Source organism: Pistacia vera, unplaced genomic scaffold (assembly GCF_008641045.1).
Source record: "Pistacia vera cultivar Batoury unplaced genomic scaffold, PisVer_v2 Contig791, whole genome shotgun sequence".
In the NCBI taxonomy this organism is placed as follows: domain Eukaryota; kingdom Viridiplantae; phylum Streptophyta; class Magnoliopsida; order Sapindales; family Anacardiaceae; genus Pistacia; species Pistacia vera.
Window position 1 is genome coordinate 99,231 of NW_022196658.1, and position 19,581 is coordinate 118,811.

At 31.6% G+C, this 19,581-nt stretch overlaps 1 protein-coding gene and 1 long non-coding RNA gene across 2 annotated transcripts; both read left to right on the plus strand.

Annotated features, from left to right (window-relative positions):
* Positions 1-4,656: 4,656 nt before the first annotated feature.
* LOC116116974 lies at positions 4,657-5,883 on the plus strand. Its single transcript, XM_031403009.1, has 2 exons — positions 4,657-4,777; positions 4,875-5,883. The coding sequence occupies exons 1-2, from the start codon at positions 4,727-4,729 to the stop codon at positions 5,544-5,546; spliced, it is 723 nt and encodes a 240-aa protein (XP_031258869.1). The 5' UTR covers positions 4,657-4,726; the 3' UTR covers positions 5,547-5,883.
* Positions 5,884-10,967: 5,084 nt separating this feature from the next.
* Positions 10,968-11,308, plus strand: LOC116116963. Its single transcript, XR_004125909.1, has 3 exons — positions 10,968-10,980; positions 11,068-11,161; positions 11,235-11,308. It is a non-coding gene; the product is annotated as an uncharacterized LOC116116963 (long non-coding RNA).
* Positions 11,309-19,581: the final 8,273 nt, after the last annotated feature.

Genomic DNA, 19,581 nt, shown 5'->3' on the forward strand with positions numbered 1-19,581 from the left:
CCGCGTTTCTGCACGAAGATGAATAATATATTTGAATGTTTGTTGCCTTCCTCTTCCTTCCTTTCCTCTTTTGTCTTTGATGATATCATGCTCTTACTATATCCTGCTTTCCATTCAAATCAAAGTAATTGCGATTTTTTTTTTTTTTTTTTTTTGTGATTAGAGGTATTCGGATGAGCTTGTACACATCTTTACTAATCTCCTGAAGTTGATACCCTGATAAGTCTCTCAGTGGCCACTCCTATTAGGGCCTATAGAGACTCAAACTCAGGAGTTCATGAAACCTCATTTTACACTTTTATCATCAGAACACCTCGTAGTGATTCAAGATTCATTAAGAAGTTTTATCACATGAAATTTTGTTTTATAGTTTAATAATTTATTTTTAAAATTCTATTTTATTTTACGTTTCTTATTTAAACGGTATATACAAGAATCTAACAATAATTAAGTATGAAGTTGATATAATTAATATTAAAACGTTCTGGCTAAAAAATTTCTAATATAAAATAATTCTCTAATCGGAGTATCTTGATGTTAATGTTGTTAAGATAATATTCATTATGTCATTGGGTTCATTTGTAAAATATGATCTTCGTTCCTATTAGTGAATGTGAGAATATATATCATCTTGTTAGGTATATAAAATAATTATCATAATAATAAAAATTACTTTTAAAATATAAAACAAATTCCCATGTATGATGATGTGTCAAATTGTGATTGCACCACTCAAAAGACCCCACAAAAAGAAGATGTGGGATGGGAAAAGAGCCCATAAAAACAAACAAATATGAAGAATTTTTACATGTGAGCGTGGGGTGCACCATAATTTGATTTCCAAGGACCCACGCGTAAAACGGCAATGCAGCATGGTTCAGCCCAAAATCTAAATCTTCGTTTTTGTTTCTTTTGTTTTGGTCTAATTCTAAAAGTTAGAATCAAAGCAAACCAACCATGCCGTTAATACATACTTTTTTCTACTTTTTGCTTAATTTAAACATTATTTTCTTTTTTTAATGAACCTCGACGATATAGGTTAAAAAAACAATCATCTTCCTAACACCTGAAAAATATACAATTATGTCCCTCATATTTACGAAACATCAATAACTTTTTTTAATCTCTTTGGGTATACGAATATAAACACAAAAAAGTTATGAATGAGATTTAATCATATAATAATTCTTACAACCTCAAGAGATTGAACTTATTATACTCACGACCTCTATCATTTTACTAATACATTTACTTCTTGAGGTCTCCTTTAATAATATTTTCCTCTCTTGTATTTGAAATAACTATTTACCCTTTGCTGTCAACATTCTATTAGGGTTTCAAGATTTAATTTATCAGATAACGGGCAAAATATATTAGTTAACAATAAAGATTGACTCATAACTCAATCTCACAAACCATCTCTCACAACCCCGACGTGACAGCTCGCAATTGGTCAAACCGAAAAATTCATCAGAAACCAATTGCGAGTTGTCACATTGGGGTTGTGAGAGAAAGTTTATAAAATTGGATTGTAAGTGTAGAATTGCCCACTAGTTAAATGACCGGAACCTTGAAGGAACATTAACATCAAGAAATAAATTGTTATTTAAGATATTTAATGAGAGAAATGTTATTCAATGAAATATCAGGGGAACTTGTATTAAAAATCTTATGAACCTTTTAGAAGATATCAGTGAAATCTTACATTATTAATGGTGTAAATGTAATTAACAAAAAATAGGAGAGGTTTGTTGATATATCTCACTTGAAGGGTGCCATTGTAAGTCATATAAACTTCAAGTTGTTTGTTTAAAGTTTATTTATTTATTTTTATTTTATTTTTAACAATATGGTAGCCCAAAAGAGGGTCCAATAAGGGCCCACCATTATCTACTTTGCCCAGTCTTTGGTGGGAAATGTTTTCCTCCCGCGCCTTCCTCTGACTTGACCCCTAACAACTCACAATTTCTATAACTATATTACAACTTTTGGTGGTTAAATATCGTTTCCCTAATTTTGATTTTTAAAAATTAAAATTAGTGAAAAATGTATTTATTATTATTTTTTAGAGAAATAAAAGCAAATTTTCATATTTTCTAACATCTTATCTTCCCACCAAAGTTAGAACACATTTTCAAATGCAGTGCTAAAAGTATATTTTAGTTGATTTTGTAAGATAAAAATGAAAAAAAGATATTTCAATTTTATATTTTTTTAGATCACAAAATAATAATAATAATAATAATAATAGTAATAAATAATGGGGTATTATGAAAAAAATTTCTAGTGAATAAAACAAATGAAGAAGTAAAAGAGAAATTTTCTATACTTTCCCAAGGTCTTTCATTTCTAAAAGCGTGTAAACATCTCAAAGTTATATTCCTTCCTTCCTATAAAATCTACATAAATTTTGGACTTTTACTCTTATGGTAGCCAACAAGAGTGTTTTGTGTGCTAAAAGTTAAAATTTATCTACAAAAACTATGCATTTTCAAAGAGGAGGATCTATAAGAATATCAAATGAATAAAAATTGACTTATAATTCAATTTTACAAATTTTCTCCCACAACCCTAACATAGTAGTTCGTAATTGGTCAGTTTGTAATATGACAGGATCCATAGCGAGCAGGCGAAACCCATTTGCGAGGTGACCAATTGTAAACTGTAATGTCGGAGTTGTGAGAGAAAGTTTGAGAGATTGAATTATAAATTTAGTATTACTTGTATCAAATTATTCATCTTTTTGCCAAAAACAATAATAATAATTAAAAATAAAATAAAAAGAGATAATATAGAGGCTCCTATGTACTTTAGAGTGTACTATTTGTAGTTCTCTTCAATAACATTTTCCTTTTTACTAGTCAAAAAGAAAACCAAAGCCCACACTCTTGAAGGGGAAAAAAAAAAAAAAAAGTCTTGAAGATGAGATGGCTTTAATCATATCTAAATGACTTTTTTCTTGGACTAATCAAACTAATTATTTACTCTTAATTATTTACATTCTTGATTCCAATAGCCCTTGTTAGTTCATATAGGTCGAAACCGATCTTCAATAATAACATATCATTTCAATCACGTAAATAGGTTAAGAGATTTTTAATCTTTATAATATTATATCGTTTCAATCACGTAAATGGGTTAGGAGATTTTTAACCTTATAAAAAAGAATAAATTAATAGATTAATTTTTTAGTGTTGGATACCCAATTTCTCTAATTCAATTATAATTAAGGATAAATACATTAATTAGCATAGTTTGGCTACAATATACAAATAAGATTCTCAATGTAAAGTAGATTCAAAATTCTAGTAAATTATAGTGAAAATTAAGGATAATTTTGCATATTATAATTAACGGTTTGCTTTGTTAATTCTATTAACATTTGTCAGTTCATGTAGGTCGAAGCCGATAGTAGATAATATATCATCTTAATAACATTGATTAATTAAGAGATTTTTAACCTTATAAACTGTTGGGAGATCACGCAGTTAAAAATATACTTTTGAGATAAATAATATAAGATTACAATCACACCACGCCAAGAGACACGATATTTACGTGGTTTGATATAACCCGCTTACATCCATGGATCCACTATAATTTCATAAACACGATATAAAAGAGTATATAACACCATAAACCTGGTTCATAAAATAGAGTGGAAAAAATTCTAATTTATAACTATGATCAACCTAATACCTATAGTGGAATTGTGGAAACGATCCCAGTTTCTAAGACATTCTCCCTATGGTGTTTAATAACTTTACATTAAATACCCTGTGTTCTCACATTCTCTCGTAATCTTGAATTGACTTTCACACCTATATTTATAGGTAGAATATGAGATATTCTTTTTCTAATAAGATTTATATTTCAATTCCTAATAAGATGGAATATTTAATATAATTTATATTTCAATTCCTAATAGCACTCCTAAATTCTATTCTTATTTACAACTGTATTCTTTACTAAATAGTTTTTCTGAAGATATACAATTTCACATGGGAACAAATGGAAAAGCAAGCTACAATACCCCAACATAAACAAGATAAATTAGTGGATTAATTTTCTTGGTTGAATACCCGATTTCTCTAATTCAATATTTCAATTATGAAAGATAAATATATTAAAAAATTTGATTAATGTACCTAAGTTGTGGTTAGTTAAGTTAACATTACAATTAAACATTCAATGTTGTCATTGGGTTAGTTATTTTAACATAATTTAGTATAAATTATAGTTTAAAAAAATGTAAAAGGATAAATTTGCATATTCTCTTGTCTTTCAACTTTTGATAACCCCCTTGACAAGTTATAAATCTTCCCTTTTTACATTTGCACGTGCAAACACACGCGCAGAGTAACCTGCAGAAAGGTAGTGAAGATTTTTATTAGTTTCCAACTTCACTGCCGATTTCACACTCTGCAGTCCTTTACATACTTTGTGTACACCGGAATCTACTTGCTTAAAGTTAAAACCCATAAATTTTTGGCCTTTACTATATATGCTTTTGGCCTTATGTGTTTTGGTCCAACTTCATGTCCCATGAATATGAAAAATTAAAAAAATTAAATTAAAAAAGAAGGCAAAAGAGAAAAAAATGGACTCAAAAATAAAGTAAACAGAAAACCCAATTGCTTAAATTCACTACTTGTTATAAGAAGTTGAAATCATTTACCACTAAGCACCCCCCAACATTTGGTTTAGAAAAAAACTCTCCCAAGAAATGGAAGAACAATGCAGCCCTCTTGGCTGGGGACATTGCTATCAAGAAGAGGTAAATTCTCTTTGATTTTCGCTTCAATTTCTAATTCTGTCTTAATTTTTTTTTTTTTAAGTAGAGGGTGTTTTAAAATTTTTCATTTTGGTGGCAGAGAATTGAAGAGTTAAGGCATTTGTACAGAACTTGGGAGCTGGAGGCAACGATTTTATCAGCTAAGGAGGAGATCGAAAGGCGAGAAATAGAATTCATCCATCTTAAGGATGTTTTAAATAAGACTATCAAAGAGAGGAATGAAGCACAAACGCAATGCCAAAAGCTGATGCTGGAGAACCTTTTGCTGCAACAACAACTTCAAAAACAGCAGCAGCAACAAGAAGCTCGGGCTCAGGTGATGTCGCGCACATCTAGCAGCGATGATGAATCAAAACCGGGCGACATACTTAGGAATCAAAACTTGACTTTATCTCCCATTACAAATCCGGTATTATCAGAATTGCCGCAAGAGGCCTTGAATTTAGCAGCCGATAGGCCATTGCCGGTGAAAGGCAAATTATTGAAGGCAGTAATGGAAGCAGGGCCACTTTTGCAGACTCTTCTCTTGGCGGGACCTCTCCCTCAGTGGCAGCATCCTCCTCCGCAGCTCGACTCCGTTGAAATACCACCGGTGGCGATAAGTTCTTCACCTTCGCCGCGCCTTCGACACCATCAGAGCTCTTTCAACAGTCCAACTGCCGGTTGTTTAAGCAAGAAAAGAGGTCTTGAGTTCGGTGAAATTGGTTTTGATTCTTCCCCAAAGTATCAAAAAGTTGCCCCCATTAATTAACCAAACCCTGCAAAAATTATTAGCCCATCTCTTTCATACTGTTTGACAATTAACTGATGACTTTCAGCATGAAATGGATGGGTTTTGCGCATCAGTTGATTGATTGAGATTCTGTAAACTACTTAATTTTGCATTAGGATTAACAATCTTTTTAATTATGCATGATTAATGTTAATGTGTAGCTAATATGAAATGGGGTTGAAGAAATTTTCCGCAAAAGCAATGGAACTTCTATCTGAGTTTTATAATATCAGCTTATTATATTATGAATTTGAACTTTTTGATAGATTGGGTTGATGTAACCAAATCTCCAAATTCATCAGAAGATGTAATTTTTTTTTTTAATAGAATTATGATATGGTAATGGTCAGTCATGGAATGGCTTTTAGCTTTAGCTTTTCCGTTATATTAAAGTAAGATTAATCATAAGCAAATGTGACCAAGATGAGGAATTAAATTATAAAAACCTTTTGTTTTGCTTTTCTATGAAGCACACCTACCATTGATAATTTGGTGAGTGCATGTCTGCCATTAAAGATAGCACCTTTAATTCAATTTCACCATCATAGCTAATAATGAAGCAGAGGTCCTCTCGCATTCACCATAACTGATCATCAAAGTTGTTCTCATACCCAAACTGACTTCAATTGTGTCATGAAATCAATAACAACCAAAAGTTAGTTAAACTTAACATGGAGTCATTAAGTACCCATTTGATTTAAAAGCTTAAATTTACATATACGGGCCAGAAAAACCATATTCCATAAAAATCCACTCTACAATATAGGATTAAAAAGCCAAAATGAATGATTTTAACCCTTGTAAAAAGAAAACTGATTCTCAAACCCCGTTTGCGTTCAAGTTAAGTTGAGATATAATTGAAGAAAAATTGCAAAATATAATTTGATTTATTGTAATTGATTAATGAACATGTTGGTTAACCTTATTTTGAAACACATTATCTATTGAGTCTCGAAAAAGATGGAGTGTCAAACATTTCATAAAATAACTATAATATAACAGTAAAAACAGACTATTTAAAACGTTATCTAAATAGTAAAGATAAAATTGGAAGTGAAAGAATAGTATGAGGAAATTAAAGTGTCATGGTCATTTGCACCTTTACACCACCAAAGAAACAAGTCAATGAAAAACACACACAAATTGACGAAGAAGTAATTAAGTAATTAAAGAACAAGTTTCTTCAATTGAAGTAGCCATTGTCGTGCGTCGCACATGCTAGTGAGCGCAAGATTCACCGGTGAGGTCCCCACGCGGCAATTCTCTCCTTTTTTTTTTTTTTTTTGGAGAGAAGAGAGGAGAACTTAATTCACTGATCTTTGATAGGTGAACTAGACTAGACTTGCTTAATTTGTGTTGTCTTCTGACAACGACTTGTTTTCACTACTCATTCTTTACACGTGTCATTTCTCCATTCGTTCAACCCCAAAATTTTGGATTTTAAGGTCATTCTACTTCTTTACGGAAAGTAGAAGATATTAATAAATATTCTTAACTAATAACATGGCTGCGTTTGATTCGTTATTTCACCACTATTTTATTCTTATTTCAAATATAAATACGCGTTTGTTTTCTTATTTTCAAAATCATATACTAAATTTTTTTTTAAACCCCCTAAGTTTATTAATTGATAAAAATACCTCTAACAAAAAAATTTATAAATTGATAAAAACACTCTCATTCACCCATAGTTACCAGATTCTGGCAACCACCATCGATGGTGGTCAGAATCTGTCACAATAGTGCACTACTGATCAGAACTAGCCAGTAATACGCTAATCTGATCTTTTTCAGCCAGACCCCCAATGGATCTGGCTAGAAAAGGCCAGATGTTGAACGTCAACAACGACCAAGAGTTGGCTATCGTTGATCATCAATGTCGGCTATATCTTTTCCGATCGACAGCCAGATCGGCACACGACTGGCCAGATCCGACCGACCGATCGTGAGTCGTAACGCCAGATTCGGCTAGATTTCGACGGTGGTGACCATAATCTAGCAACTGTCGGTGGGTGGGGGTGTTTTGTCATTTTACAAAAAATTTATATATTGGGGTGTTTAATTAAATTAGCAAACCTATGGTTTTTTTTTTTTTTTGTTAATTTTTAAAATTTACCTCGTAATAATCACGAAACTCTACCTACCAATAATATTTTAAAAATATTACTCAAAATATGAAACAAACACACAATTTCATTACATAATGGGCCACTTTTTTTTTTAATTTTTTTTTTTTTTATAATCGGGGTGTATAGGTCCGCTTATACGTACTTCAACTAATCTTTTAAAACCTTAGAGGTTGGAATTATCCACAGAATAAGAGCTCTAGTGGCTATCCCTATTAGCAACTAAGGAGGGACTCAAACTTAGGATTTCTTGAGTGATACACCCAAGAATCCCTATCGAACCACTCAGTCACCCAAAGGTAATTTAATGAACTATCATTTCTTGATTAGATACCTATCTTACCTTAACAAAACATGAGATTATGAGTCGAAGTTAATTAAAAAAAAAAAAAGTAAAAATAAAAACTACTTCTTAATTATATTGTTTATAAATATATACATAATATAGGTCAAAATAATTTATTTAGAATAATAAGTATTTTGAAATTTTTATAAGTTGTTTAGTTGTATCTTAAAAGTATTTATATGATTTACAATAAATTAATTTAAGATAAATTATTTTATGTCTATCTTGTAACTATTTTTAAATTATTTAAAGTGTTTTGAACATCTCTATACTATTTTATGAATTTGATTTGATACTTTTTTTTTTCTATATATTAAAATATATATTTAAGATTATAAATCTCTTTTATATTATTATTATTATTATTATTTTATTTATAAAAACTCTACTCTAGTAAGCTTGACTCTTATATGCTTTACTTGAAGAAGTCATACAAAATAGATTTTAAATTTTTTTATATCGAACCACTTAGCTTGTGACTAGATGACAAAACCTTAGATTACAGTTTGCTTTTTCTTTTTCAGTTTGGCCTCCTAGTTTAGTTCACTCTCCTCCTGCGATCTCCTTCAGCAGTTCAGCTTCAGCCTTCAAGTGTGAATCAGCCTAGTTGATGGATCATGGATTCATATATGATATTACTTTGATTTCACTATTTTGTAATTGTAATGCCTTTAATGATGTTTGAAAATTGAAATTAGAGTTTAGACTTGAGTTGAGGATTGATTTTTAGAATTTGTAAACATTAAGTCATTAACTATCAAAATTTGATGGTTTTAATGTTTTGAGTGTTATTAATTGTTTTTAGATTCAGTACATACAAAATTTGAAAATTTTCAGTTACAAAATCTGAAAATTTCAGTTTTTTTTTGCTTTTGTTGATGTCACTAGTCCGACCAACCGGTCGGACCGTGTAAACTGGAATCGGATATTTTAGCGGGTCGACTCCTGGTCCGATTTTCAGAACATTGGTGTAAACACAATGTATTTACTCCCTAGAATCATGAATGTAAATATAAAATAATAATCCTATACGTCCAGATCACCACATCTACGTATTAAACTAGTTATTAAATGAAGACCAAAATGTGGACAGTTCAAAATAGGTTCGGTGTTTGGTTTGGAAAACTGTTGTCCGAACCTTTTGTTCCTTTACCAATTTGCCCTCTTCATTCCCTCTCATTCATTACTCATTTCATCATTCAAATCGATTAGTTTTTGAGTGAGTGATAAATTTTAGCTGGTGCGGTGCTATGGACAGTTTCAGCTTTCTCGGCGACGAGGATCCTATCGTTGTTGCAGGTACTTTCTTTCTTAATCTTATAATAATTTCTTTTAATCCTTAGAAGACTCCAAAGATTGAGATTTTATTCTTGAAGCTCTTTTTTTTTTTTTTTTTTTTTTTTTAACAGCCGAGAAATTAGTATCATAAATGAGGGTTTTTAGGGTTTCAATGTCGTAGAACTTATTGTATCAAGATTTGGAACTGGAGAATGTGGGATTTGCGCACTCTGGGTTTCTAGGGTTAGGATTTTTTAAAACTGAATGAGGTGGTGTGGAGTGGATAGACTGTAGAAATTCACTGTTGACTCTGTTGGTTTATAAGAAAATGAGAAAGGGAGGAAATGGATGTTTATCCTATAATTGCCGAAAATACAGCTGTATTTAGCTGAATTTAGTGGGTTATTCACTGGAAACTAACTTTGGTTATCTTTGAGAAATTTAGGGTTAGGGTTTTATGAGATGGAAACTTTTTGGATTAAGAGAATTGTGGTTGGTGAGTTTTGTATTCAGAAATTGTGTTTATATTGATTTGAGCTATGGTTAGTACACGTGCTTGGTCTAATTTGGGATGAGGTGGTCACTACTTGGTAACTGAAATAATGTTATTCATGGGATTCGGTATTTCTTTTTTATATCAATGTTGTAGGAAAACAAACTGTGGTTAGGTTGTCAAATAACTTGACGAGAAATTGTTGTGGGCAATTTTAGATGAAAAACCTAGAGGGAAGAAAATGGTAAAGGGATCTAATGTTGGAGTGTCCCAAGGAAAAGACTAGCCGACATAAGCAACATGCAGCAGCCGAGTAAGCTTTCAAATGAAGTTGTAAAGCACAACAAACCGATTCCTTGCAGCTAATGTGTATGTTGACCAGCTACAAGGTATATGTCAGAGGATTCAACTCCTCTTCGCTCTCTTTTGTATAGCATGACCTTACGGATCTTTCTTCACTTTTGCTCACTGGGGTTTTATTCTGCATCTGCTCCCCAGGAAAATATGACCTGATGAAACTTCTTGCAGAAAGAAAGTATCCTCAATGGTCACTTTGTTTTGCTCTTTGTTTGCACATTAAATGTTGTGATTTCAATGCCTTTTTCGGTTGCGGGTTTGCCCCTTAATTCTGGTTGGCAGTAAATTGATTGAATTAAATGGAACTGAGCTACAGAAGATGAAAATCAATTTGCAGAAAGCACAGCACACAAAAATTGCAGCTTGCCAAAGCAAACAGTTCAATGTTGGCGGTAACCTTGCTTATTTCTGATTTTAGTTTCTGTTTACCTAGTTTTTAAGCAGCTAGAAGGTGGTATCTTGTACAATATATGTATAATATTTTTTATCTGATCATGCAGGAACTTAATTCAGGTAAAGATAGGGTATGTTTTCTTTATAACTTCTTGCTTTTGTTTTCTTGGCCTTATAATTTTCTGTGCATTGATATTTGCTCTTTGTTAATCTTCAGCTGAGAGTACTTAACATGAGCTGGGATGTATAAACACCTTACGTGAAGAAGAAACTTTGTGTTAGAGGTCATTTCCATAGTAGTTTTCCCCTTGATGAATGTGACTGAGTTTATTGGGTTAGACTGTATTAGTTAGTAACAAATCTTCTTGTTTTCACACAGGATAAAGCAAATACACTGACATGCCATACTCTGGAACTCAGGTAGTTAGCAAATTCAATGTGTAAAATTTCTAACACATCAATTATTTAATTCTCATGTTATTTACACCTTTTCTTCACTACTTTCAGATAGGAGCAGATAAATATGACAAGGGAGGCAAAGCGGATGAGCAGGACAAGAAACCTTGTAATACCAACAGGAGAAGGCAATCAAAAAATCAAAGTAGCAAGTTTACCAGATGCTTTCTATTCTAAATTTCAGAACATTACCTAGACTAAAATCTTTTCACTTATAGTTTTACATGTAGGTTCGGATTCTTCTACTGTCAGTACGGTCCAAGATAAAGAGAAAGTTGATAACAAGAGGATTTCTAAATCAGTTTCTATTCAAAGTTCTCACAAAGATATAATTTAAAAAAAAAAAAAGAAATTTACATTGATTTCATGTTCTGATTGCAGGCTTCGATTGAGAAGGCAATATGGTAGGTTAAATCTGAAGAGGCAGAGCCATCAGAGAGAGGTTTGTAATGCATGTTCTGGTGCTGTATGCCATTTGATTTTTCAGTGATATGTTTATTATCAGTTAACATTGACCAGTAAATTTAGTGGAACAAATGTAAATTTAAATTTGCTTTTGTGGTTTTCCTTCTTCTCTTGACAGGGTTTGTTTGAGAAGACAATCTGCCAGGTTTAAGTGTGAAGAACCAGCACCAGCACCAGAACGACTCAAGATAAAGTTGATAACAAGAGGTTTTTTTCTGTAAATTTTGCTGTTTAGTGCAATTTCAATATCTAAATCATGTTTCTATTTCAAAGTTTCATAAAGAATTAAATTAAAAAAAAAAAAAAAAAATTTACATTTGATTTCAGTTCTGATTGCAGGCTTCGTTTGAGAAGGCAATCTGGTAGGTTAATTGAAGAGGCAGAGCCATCAGAGGAGAGGTTTGTAATGCATGTTCTGTGCTGTATGCAATTTGAATTCAGTGATATGTTTTTATCGGTTATCACATTGACCAGTAAATTTAGTGGAACAAATGGAAATTTAAATTTGTTTTTTGGTTTTCCTTAATTCTCTTCACAGGCTTTGTTTGAGAAGACAATCTGCAAGTTTAAGTGTGAAGAACCAGCACCAGAACCGACTCAGGATAGGTTTGTGTGCTTGTTTTTACTGCTGTGTGCAGTTTTGGAATTTGAGTGATGTTGTCATTTCAGGTTGTTTTAAATGTATAAAGTTTCGAGCGACAGAAAAATTGGATTTAAGTATTCTTTATCCTCTTCCTGTCTTTTTTTCAGAAGCAGTTTGCTAGGGTTAAATCTGTTGCGTCAAAACCAACTGAGGATTCATTTGAGATTGATGATGTAAATCTCCTGTTTCCCTCTGAGTGATAAACTGGTACATGAGAATGATACAACATCATCGACTTATCAGTCCAACAAGAGCGCAAAGAAGGAAACCGTGCCCAGAAATGAGAGTCATGAAACTAGGAGAGGATCTTCTGGAAGGCCCTTGCGTCAGGCAGTTGAGAAGGTGCAATCAAAAGAAATTCCTCTAAAGTTAAAATGCGCCGAGAAAATTGAGGTAAAAAACTTTCCCCAGTCACTATATGCTATTGCACATTTCGTGCCTCTTGGTATTGTTGTTTTGTAGTATGTGTTGGATTGACTTTTTTGAAAATGACTGCTAATTCTTTGTAAACTCTATCTAAGCGGGCGGCTGTTCTCTTTGTGACACCATGGATAGAGTGAAATGCCCAAAATCCAACCTCAATTTAGTTGGTTTCTATCTGAATAGGTTCCAAACTCTTCCAGTCATAGATCAAACTTGTCAAGTTGAATCATGAGTACATTTCTTATTCTCATTGTTTTGATTTCTAACTTTCAAGCTTTGACATACAGTTATTTGCTTATTTTCTTTTTGGGTGTTGAAGTTTATAAGAGAGGGAAAATAAATTTCATTTAAAAAATCCATTTATAAAGAATATGATGGCTGATTTCGAGAGTACTAGTGAAGCAAACCAATATCCATATCTTAACAGTACCAATACCAGGAGCTCCTTTTTTCTCAATCATTGTTGTAGTACGATGTGACAATCAGGGACGTAGCCACCAATAGCCCCACTGAACTTAGGAATTTTTTCAAAAGTTAACAATTCTACTTTATGTTAACATTAACATCCCTTTTCTAAATCCAAGCATTATCACCACTTTAATTTTTATTTTTATTTTTGGTCAAAAATGTCTAATATTTCTTTGTTATCCACGGAACACATGAAATAATCATAAAATTATTTGTATACACCATGAAATAATCATAAAATTATTTGTATACGAAAAATTATTAAGGAAATTTAATGAATTCAAACTAGAACATGTTAAATTCTAAATTTATCATATCATAATTTTTTTTTTTTATTTATAAATTATCATGTGAGTTGCAAATGAAAGTGAGACAAATTTAAAAATATACATGTTAAATTTAATCAAACATGATACAAAACCTAACATGAAACATGGTGACAGCATACTTATAGAGAATAGATTCGGTTTTAAAGATGGATAAAGTTAGAAGTAATCTAAATTAAATTATGAGACGACATGAAGATAGCCATCGGGGACAAAATTCTTGTCAACGCGTGTTGATAAATGAAAAAAAAAAAATTGATGAGAAAATTTGGTAATAATCCAGCAGTTAAAAGTGAGAAAAGAAACGGGACATGTTGGTCCATGTCACATGCAAAGAAGAAAAAAAAGGTAAGGTGACAAAAAGCCAGAGATTTTCACATCATTTCTTTCTTATTCTACAACTTACAACTATAAACCGCGTTCTGCACGAAGATGAATAAATATTTGAATGTTTGTTGCCTTCCTCTTCCTTCCTTTCCTCTTTGTCTTGATGATATCGTGCTCTTACTATATCTGCTTTCCATTCAAATCAAAGTAATTGCGATTTTTTTTTTTTTTTTTGTGATTAGAGGTATTCGGATGAGCTTGTACACATCTTTACTAATCTCCTGAAGTTGATACCTGATAAGTCTCTCAGTGGCCACTCCTATTAGGGCCTATAGAGACTCAAATCAGGAGTTCATGAAACCTCATTTTACACTTTTATCATCAGAACACCTCGTAGTGATTCAAGATCATTAAAAGTTTTATCACATAAAATTTTGTTTTATAGTTTAATAATTTATTTTAATTCTATTTTATTTTAAGTTTCTTATTTAGACTGGATATACAAGAATCCAACAATAATTAAGAATGACGTGAATATAATAATATTAGATGTTCCGGCTAAAAATTTCTAGTATAAAATAATTCTCATAGAGTATCTTGATATTAGTTGTAAGATAATATTAATATGTCATTGGATTCATGTAAAATATGATCTCATTAGTGAATGTGAGAATATATATCATCTTATTAGGTATTAAAATAATTCATAATAATAAAAAATTACTTAAAATATAAAACAAATTCCCATGTATGATTGATGTGTCAAATTGTGATTGCACCACTCAAAAGACCCCACAAAAGAGATGTGGGATGGGAAAAAGAGCCCATAAAAACAAACAAATATGAAGAATTTTACATGTGAGCGTGGGGTGCACCATAATTTGATTTCCAAGGACCCACGCGCAAAACGGCAATGCAGCATGGTCCACACCCCACATTAAATCTTCGTTTTTGTTCTTTTGTTGGTCTAATTTAAAAGTTAGAATCAAAGCAAACCAACCATGCCGTTAATACATACTTTTTCTACTTTTTGCTTAATTTAAACATTATTTTCTTTTTTTAACGAACTTCGATATAGGTTAAAAAAACAATTATATTCCTGACACCTGAAAAATATACAATTATGTCCTCAATTTACGAACATCAAACTTTTTAATCTCTTTGGGTATACAATATAAAACACAAAAAAGTTATGAATGAGATTAATCATATAATAATTCTTACAACCGCAAGAGATTGAACTATTATACTCACAACCTCTATCATTTTACTATACATTTACTTCTTGAGGTCTCCTTTAATATATTTCCTCCTTGTATTTGAAATAACTATTTACCCTTTGCTGCAACATTCTATAGGGTTTCAAGATTAATTTATCAGATAAGGGTAAAAATATATTAGAACAATAAAGATTGACTCATAACTCAATCTCAAAACCATCTCTCAAACTTTGATGTGACACTCACAATGGTCAGACGGAAAATTCTTAGAAACCAATTGCGAGTTGTCAGTCGGGATTGGGAGATTAGATTGTAAGTATAGTATTGTCCACTAGGTAAATGACTGGAACCTTGAAGGAACATTAACATCAAGAATAAATTGTTATTCAAATATTTAATGAGAGAAATGTTACTCAATGAAATATCAGGGGAATGTATTAAAATCTTATGAACCTTTGAAGATATCAGTGAAATCTTACCTTAAATGGTGTAATGTAATTAACAAAAATAGGAGAGGTTGTTGATATATCTCACTTGAAGGGTGCATGTGAAGTCATATAAACTTCAAGTTGTTGTTTAAAGTTTATTTATTTATTTTATTTTATTTTTAACATATGGTAGCCCAAAAGAGGGTCCAATAAGGGCCCACCATTATCTACTTTGCCCAGTCTTTGGGGGAAATGTTTTCCTCCCGCGCCTCCTCTGACTTGACCCCTAAAAACTCACAATTTCTATAACCATATTACAACTTTTGGTGGTTAATATCGTTTCCCTAATTGATTTAAAAATTAAAATTAGTGAAAAATGTATTTATTATTATTTTTTAGAGAAATAAAAGCCAATTTCATATTTTCTAACATCTTATCTTCCACCAAAGTTAGAACACATTTTCAAATGCAGTGCTAAAGTATATTTAGGTGATTTTGTAAGATAAAAATGAAAAAAAGATATTTCATTTTAATTTTTTTAGATCACAAAATAAAATAATATAATAATAATAGTATAAATAATGGGGTATTATGAAAAAAAATTCTAGTGAATAAAACAAATGAAGAAGTTAAAAGAGAAATTTTCTACTTCCCAAGGTCTTTCATTTCTAAAAGGCGTGTAAACATCTCAAAGTTATATTCCTCCTTCCTATAAATCTACATAAATTTGGACTTTTACTCTTATGGTAGCCAACAAGAGTGTTTTGTGTGCTAAAAGTTAGAATTTATCTACAAAAACTATGCATTTTCAAAGAGGAGGATTATAAGAATATCAAATGGATAAAAATGACTTATAATCAATTTTATAAATTTTCTCTCACAGCCCTAACATGGTAGTTTGTAATTGGTCATTTACAATATGACAGGATCCATAGCGAGCAGGCGGAACCCATTTGCGAGGTGACCAATTGTAAACGTATACGAAGGTGTGAGAGAAAGTTAGAGATTGAATTATAAATGTAGTATACCTATATCAAATTATTCATCTTTTTGCCAAAACAATAATATAATTAAAAATAAAATAAAAAGAGATAATATAGAGGCTCCTATGTACTTTAGAGTGTACTATTTGTAGTTCTCTTCAATCACATTTTCCTTTTTACTAGTCAAAAAGAAAACCTAAGCCCACACTCTTGAAGGGGAAAAAAAAAAAAAAAAAGTCTTGAAGAGAGATGGCTTTAATCATATCTAAATGACTTTTTCTTGGACTAATCAAACTAATTATTTACATTCTTGATTCCAATAGCGCATGTTAGTTCATATAGGTCGAATCCGATCTTCAATAATAATATATCATTTCAATCACGTAAATGGGTACGAGATTTTTAACCTTTATAATATTATATGTTTCAATCACGTAAATGGGTTAGGAGATTTTTAACCTATATAAAAGAAAAAATAATAGATTAATTTTTAGGTTGGATACCCGAGTTTCTAATTCAAATAATGAGGATAAATACATTAATTAGCATAGTTTGGCTACAATATACAAATAAGATTCTCAATGTAAAGTAGATTCAAAATTCTAGTAATTATAGTGAAAATAAGGAAATTTTGCATATTATAATTAACGTTTGCTTTGTTAATTCTATTACATTTGTCACTTCATGTAGGTCGAAGCCGATAATAGATAATATATCATCTTAATGAGTAATAACATTGATTAATTAAGAGATTTTTCACCTATAAACTGTTGGAGATCACCCAGTTAAAATATACTTTTGAGTAAATAATATAATATTACAATCACACCACGCAAAAAGACACGATTTTACGTGGCTTGGCATAACTCGCTTACATCCATATATCCACTATAATTTTATAAACATGATATAAAAGGGACACAATACCATAAACTCGGTTCATAAAATAAAGTGGAACAATCATAATTTCTAACTATGATCAACGTATACCTAGAGGGAATTTGGAAACAATCCCAATTTCTAAGATACTCCTTATGGCGTTTAATAACTGTTACATCAAATAGCTTATGTTCTTACAATTCTTCGTAATCTTGAATTGACCTTCACATCTATATTTATAGATAGAATATGAGATATTAATTTCTAATAAGATTTATATTTCAATTCCTAATAAGATAGAATATCTAATATGATTTATATTTCAATTCCAAATAAGACTCCTAAATTTATTCTTATTTACAATTGTATTTTTACTAAATAGTTTTTCTAAAGACATACAATTTCACATGGGAACAAATAGAAAAGTAAGTTACAATACCTCAACACAAATAAGATAAATTAGTGGATTAATTTTCTTGGTTGAATACCCGATTTCTCTAATTCAATATTTCAATTATGAAAGATAAATATATTAAAAAATTTGATTAATGTACCTAAGTTGTGGTAGTTAAGTCAACATTACAATTAAACATCAATGTTGTCATTGGGTTAGTTATTTAACATAATTTAGTATAAATTATAGTTAAAAAAATGTAAAAAGGATAAATTTGCATATTCTCTTGTCTTTAAACTTTTGATAATCCCCTTGACAAGTTATAAATCTGCCCTTTTTACATTGCACGTGCACAACACACGCGCAGAGGAACCTGCAGAAAGGTAGTGAAGATTTTATTAGTTTCCAACTTACTGCCGATTTCACACTCTGCAGTCCTTTACATAGCTTGTCTACATGGGAATCTACTTGCTAAAGTTAAAACCCATAAATTTTTGGCCTTACTATATATGCTTTGGCCTATGCGTTTGGTCCAACTTCATGTCCCATGAATATGAAAAATTAAAAAAATTAATTAAAAAAGAAGGCAAAAGAGAAAAAATGGACTCAAAAATAAGTAAACAGAAAACCCAATTGCTTAAATTCACTACTTGTTATAAGAAGTTGAAATCATTTACCACTAAGCACCCCCCACATTTGGTTAGAAAAAAAACTTCCAAGAAATGGAAGAACAATGCAGCCCTCTTGGCTGGGGACCTTGCTATCAAGAAGAGGTAAATTCTCTTTGATTTTCGCTTAATTTCTAATTCTGTCTTAATTTTTTTTTTTTTTAAGGAGAGGGTGTTTTAAAATTTTTCATTTTGGTGGCAGAGAATTGAAGAGTTAAGGCATTTGTACAGAACTTGGGAGCTGGAGGCAACGATTTTATCAGCTAAGGAGGAGATCGAAAGGCGAGAAATAGAATTCATCCATCTTAAGGATGTTTTAAATAAGACTATCAAAGAGAGGAATGAAGCACAAACGCAATGCCAAAAGCTGATGCTGGAGAACCTTTTGCTGCAACAACAACTTCAAAAAACAGCAGCAGCAACAAGAAGCTCGGGCTCAGGTGATGTCGCGCACATCTAGCAGCGATGATGAATCAAAACCGGGCGACATAATTAGGAATAAAACATGACTTATCTCCCATTACAAATCCGGTATTATCAGAATTGCCGCAAGAGGCCTTGAATTTAGCAGCCGATAGGCCATTGCCGGGGAAAGGCAAATTATTGAAGGCAGTAATGGAAGCAGGGCCACTTTTGCAGACTTTTCTCTTGGCGGGACCTCTCCCTCAGTGGCAGCATCCTCCTCCGCAGCTCGACTCCGTGAAATACCCCGGTGGCGATAAGTTCTTCACCTTCGCCGCGCCTTCGACACCATCAGAGCTCTTTCAACAGTCCAACTGCCGGTTGTTTAAGCAGAAAAGAGGTCTTGAGTTCGGTGAAATTGGTTTTGATTCTTCCCCAAAGTATCAAAAAGTTGCCCCCATTAATTAACCAAACCCTGCAAATTATTAGCCCATCTCTTTCATACTGTTTGACAATTAACTGATGACTTTCAGCATGAAATGGATGGGTTTTGCGCATCAGTTGATTGATGAGACTCTGTAAATACTTAATTTTGCATTAGGATTAACAATCTTTTTAATATGCATGATTAATGTAAGTGTAGTAATATGAAATGGGGTAAGAAATTTTCCGCAAAAGCAAGGAACTTCTATTGAGTTTATAATATCAGCTTATATATTGATTTGAACTTTTTGATAGATTGGGTTGATGTAACCAAATCTCCAAATTCATCAGAAGATGTAATTTTTTTTCTTAATAGAATTATGATATGGTAATGGTCAGTCATGGAATGGCTTTTAGCTTTAGCTTTTCCGTATATTAAAGTAAGATTAATCATAAGCAAATGTGACCAAGATGAGGAATTAAATATAAAACCTTTTGTTTTGCTTTTCTATGGAG

Coding starts and splice junctions, on each gene's coding strand:
- LOC116116974 (XM_031403009.1), top strand. CDS start 4,727: ATGGAAGAACAATGCAGCCCTCTTGGCTGGGGACATTGCTATCAAGAA. Junction 4,778..4,874: donor GACATTGCTATCAAGAAGAG/GTAAATTCTCTT, acceptor TTTTGGTGGCAG/AGAATTGAAGAGTTAAGGCA.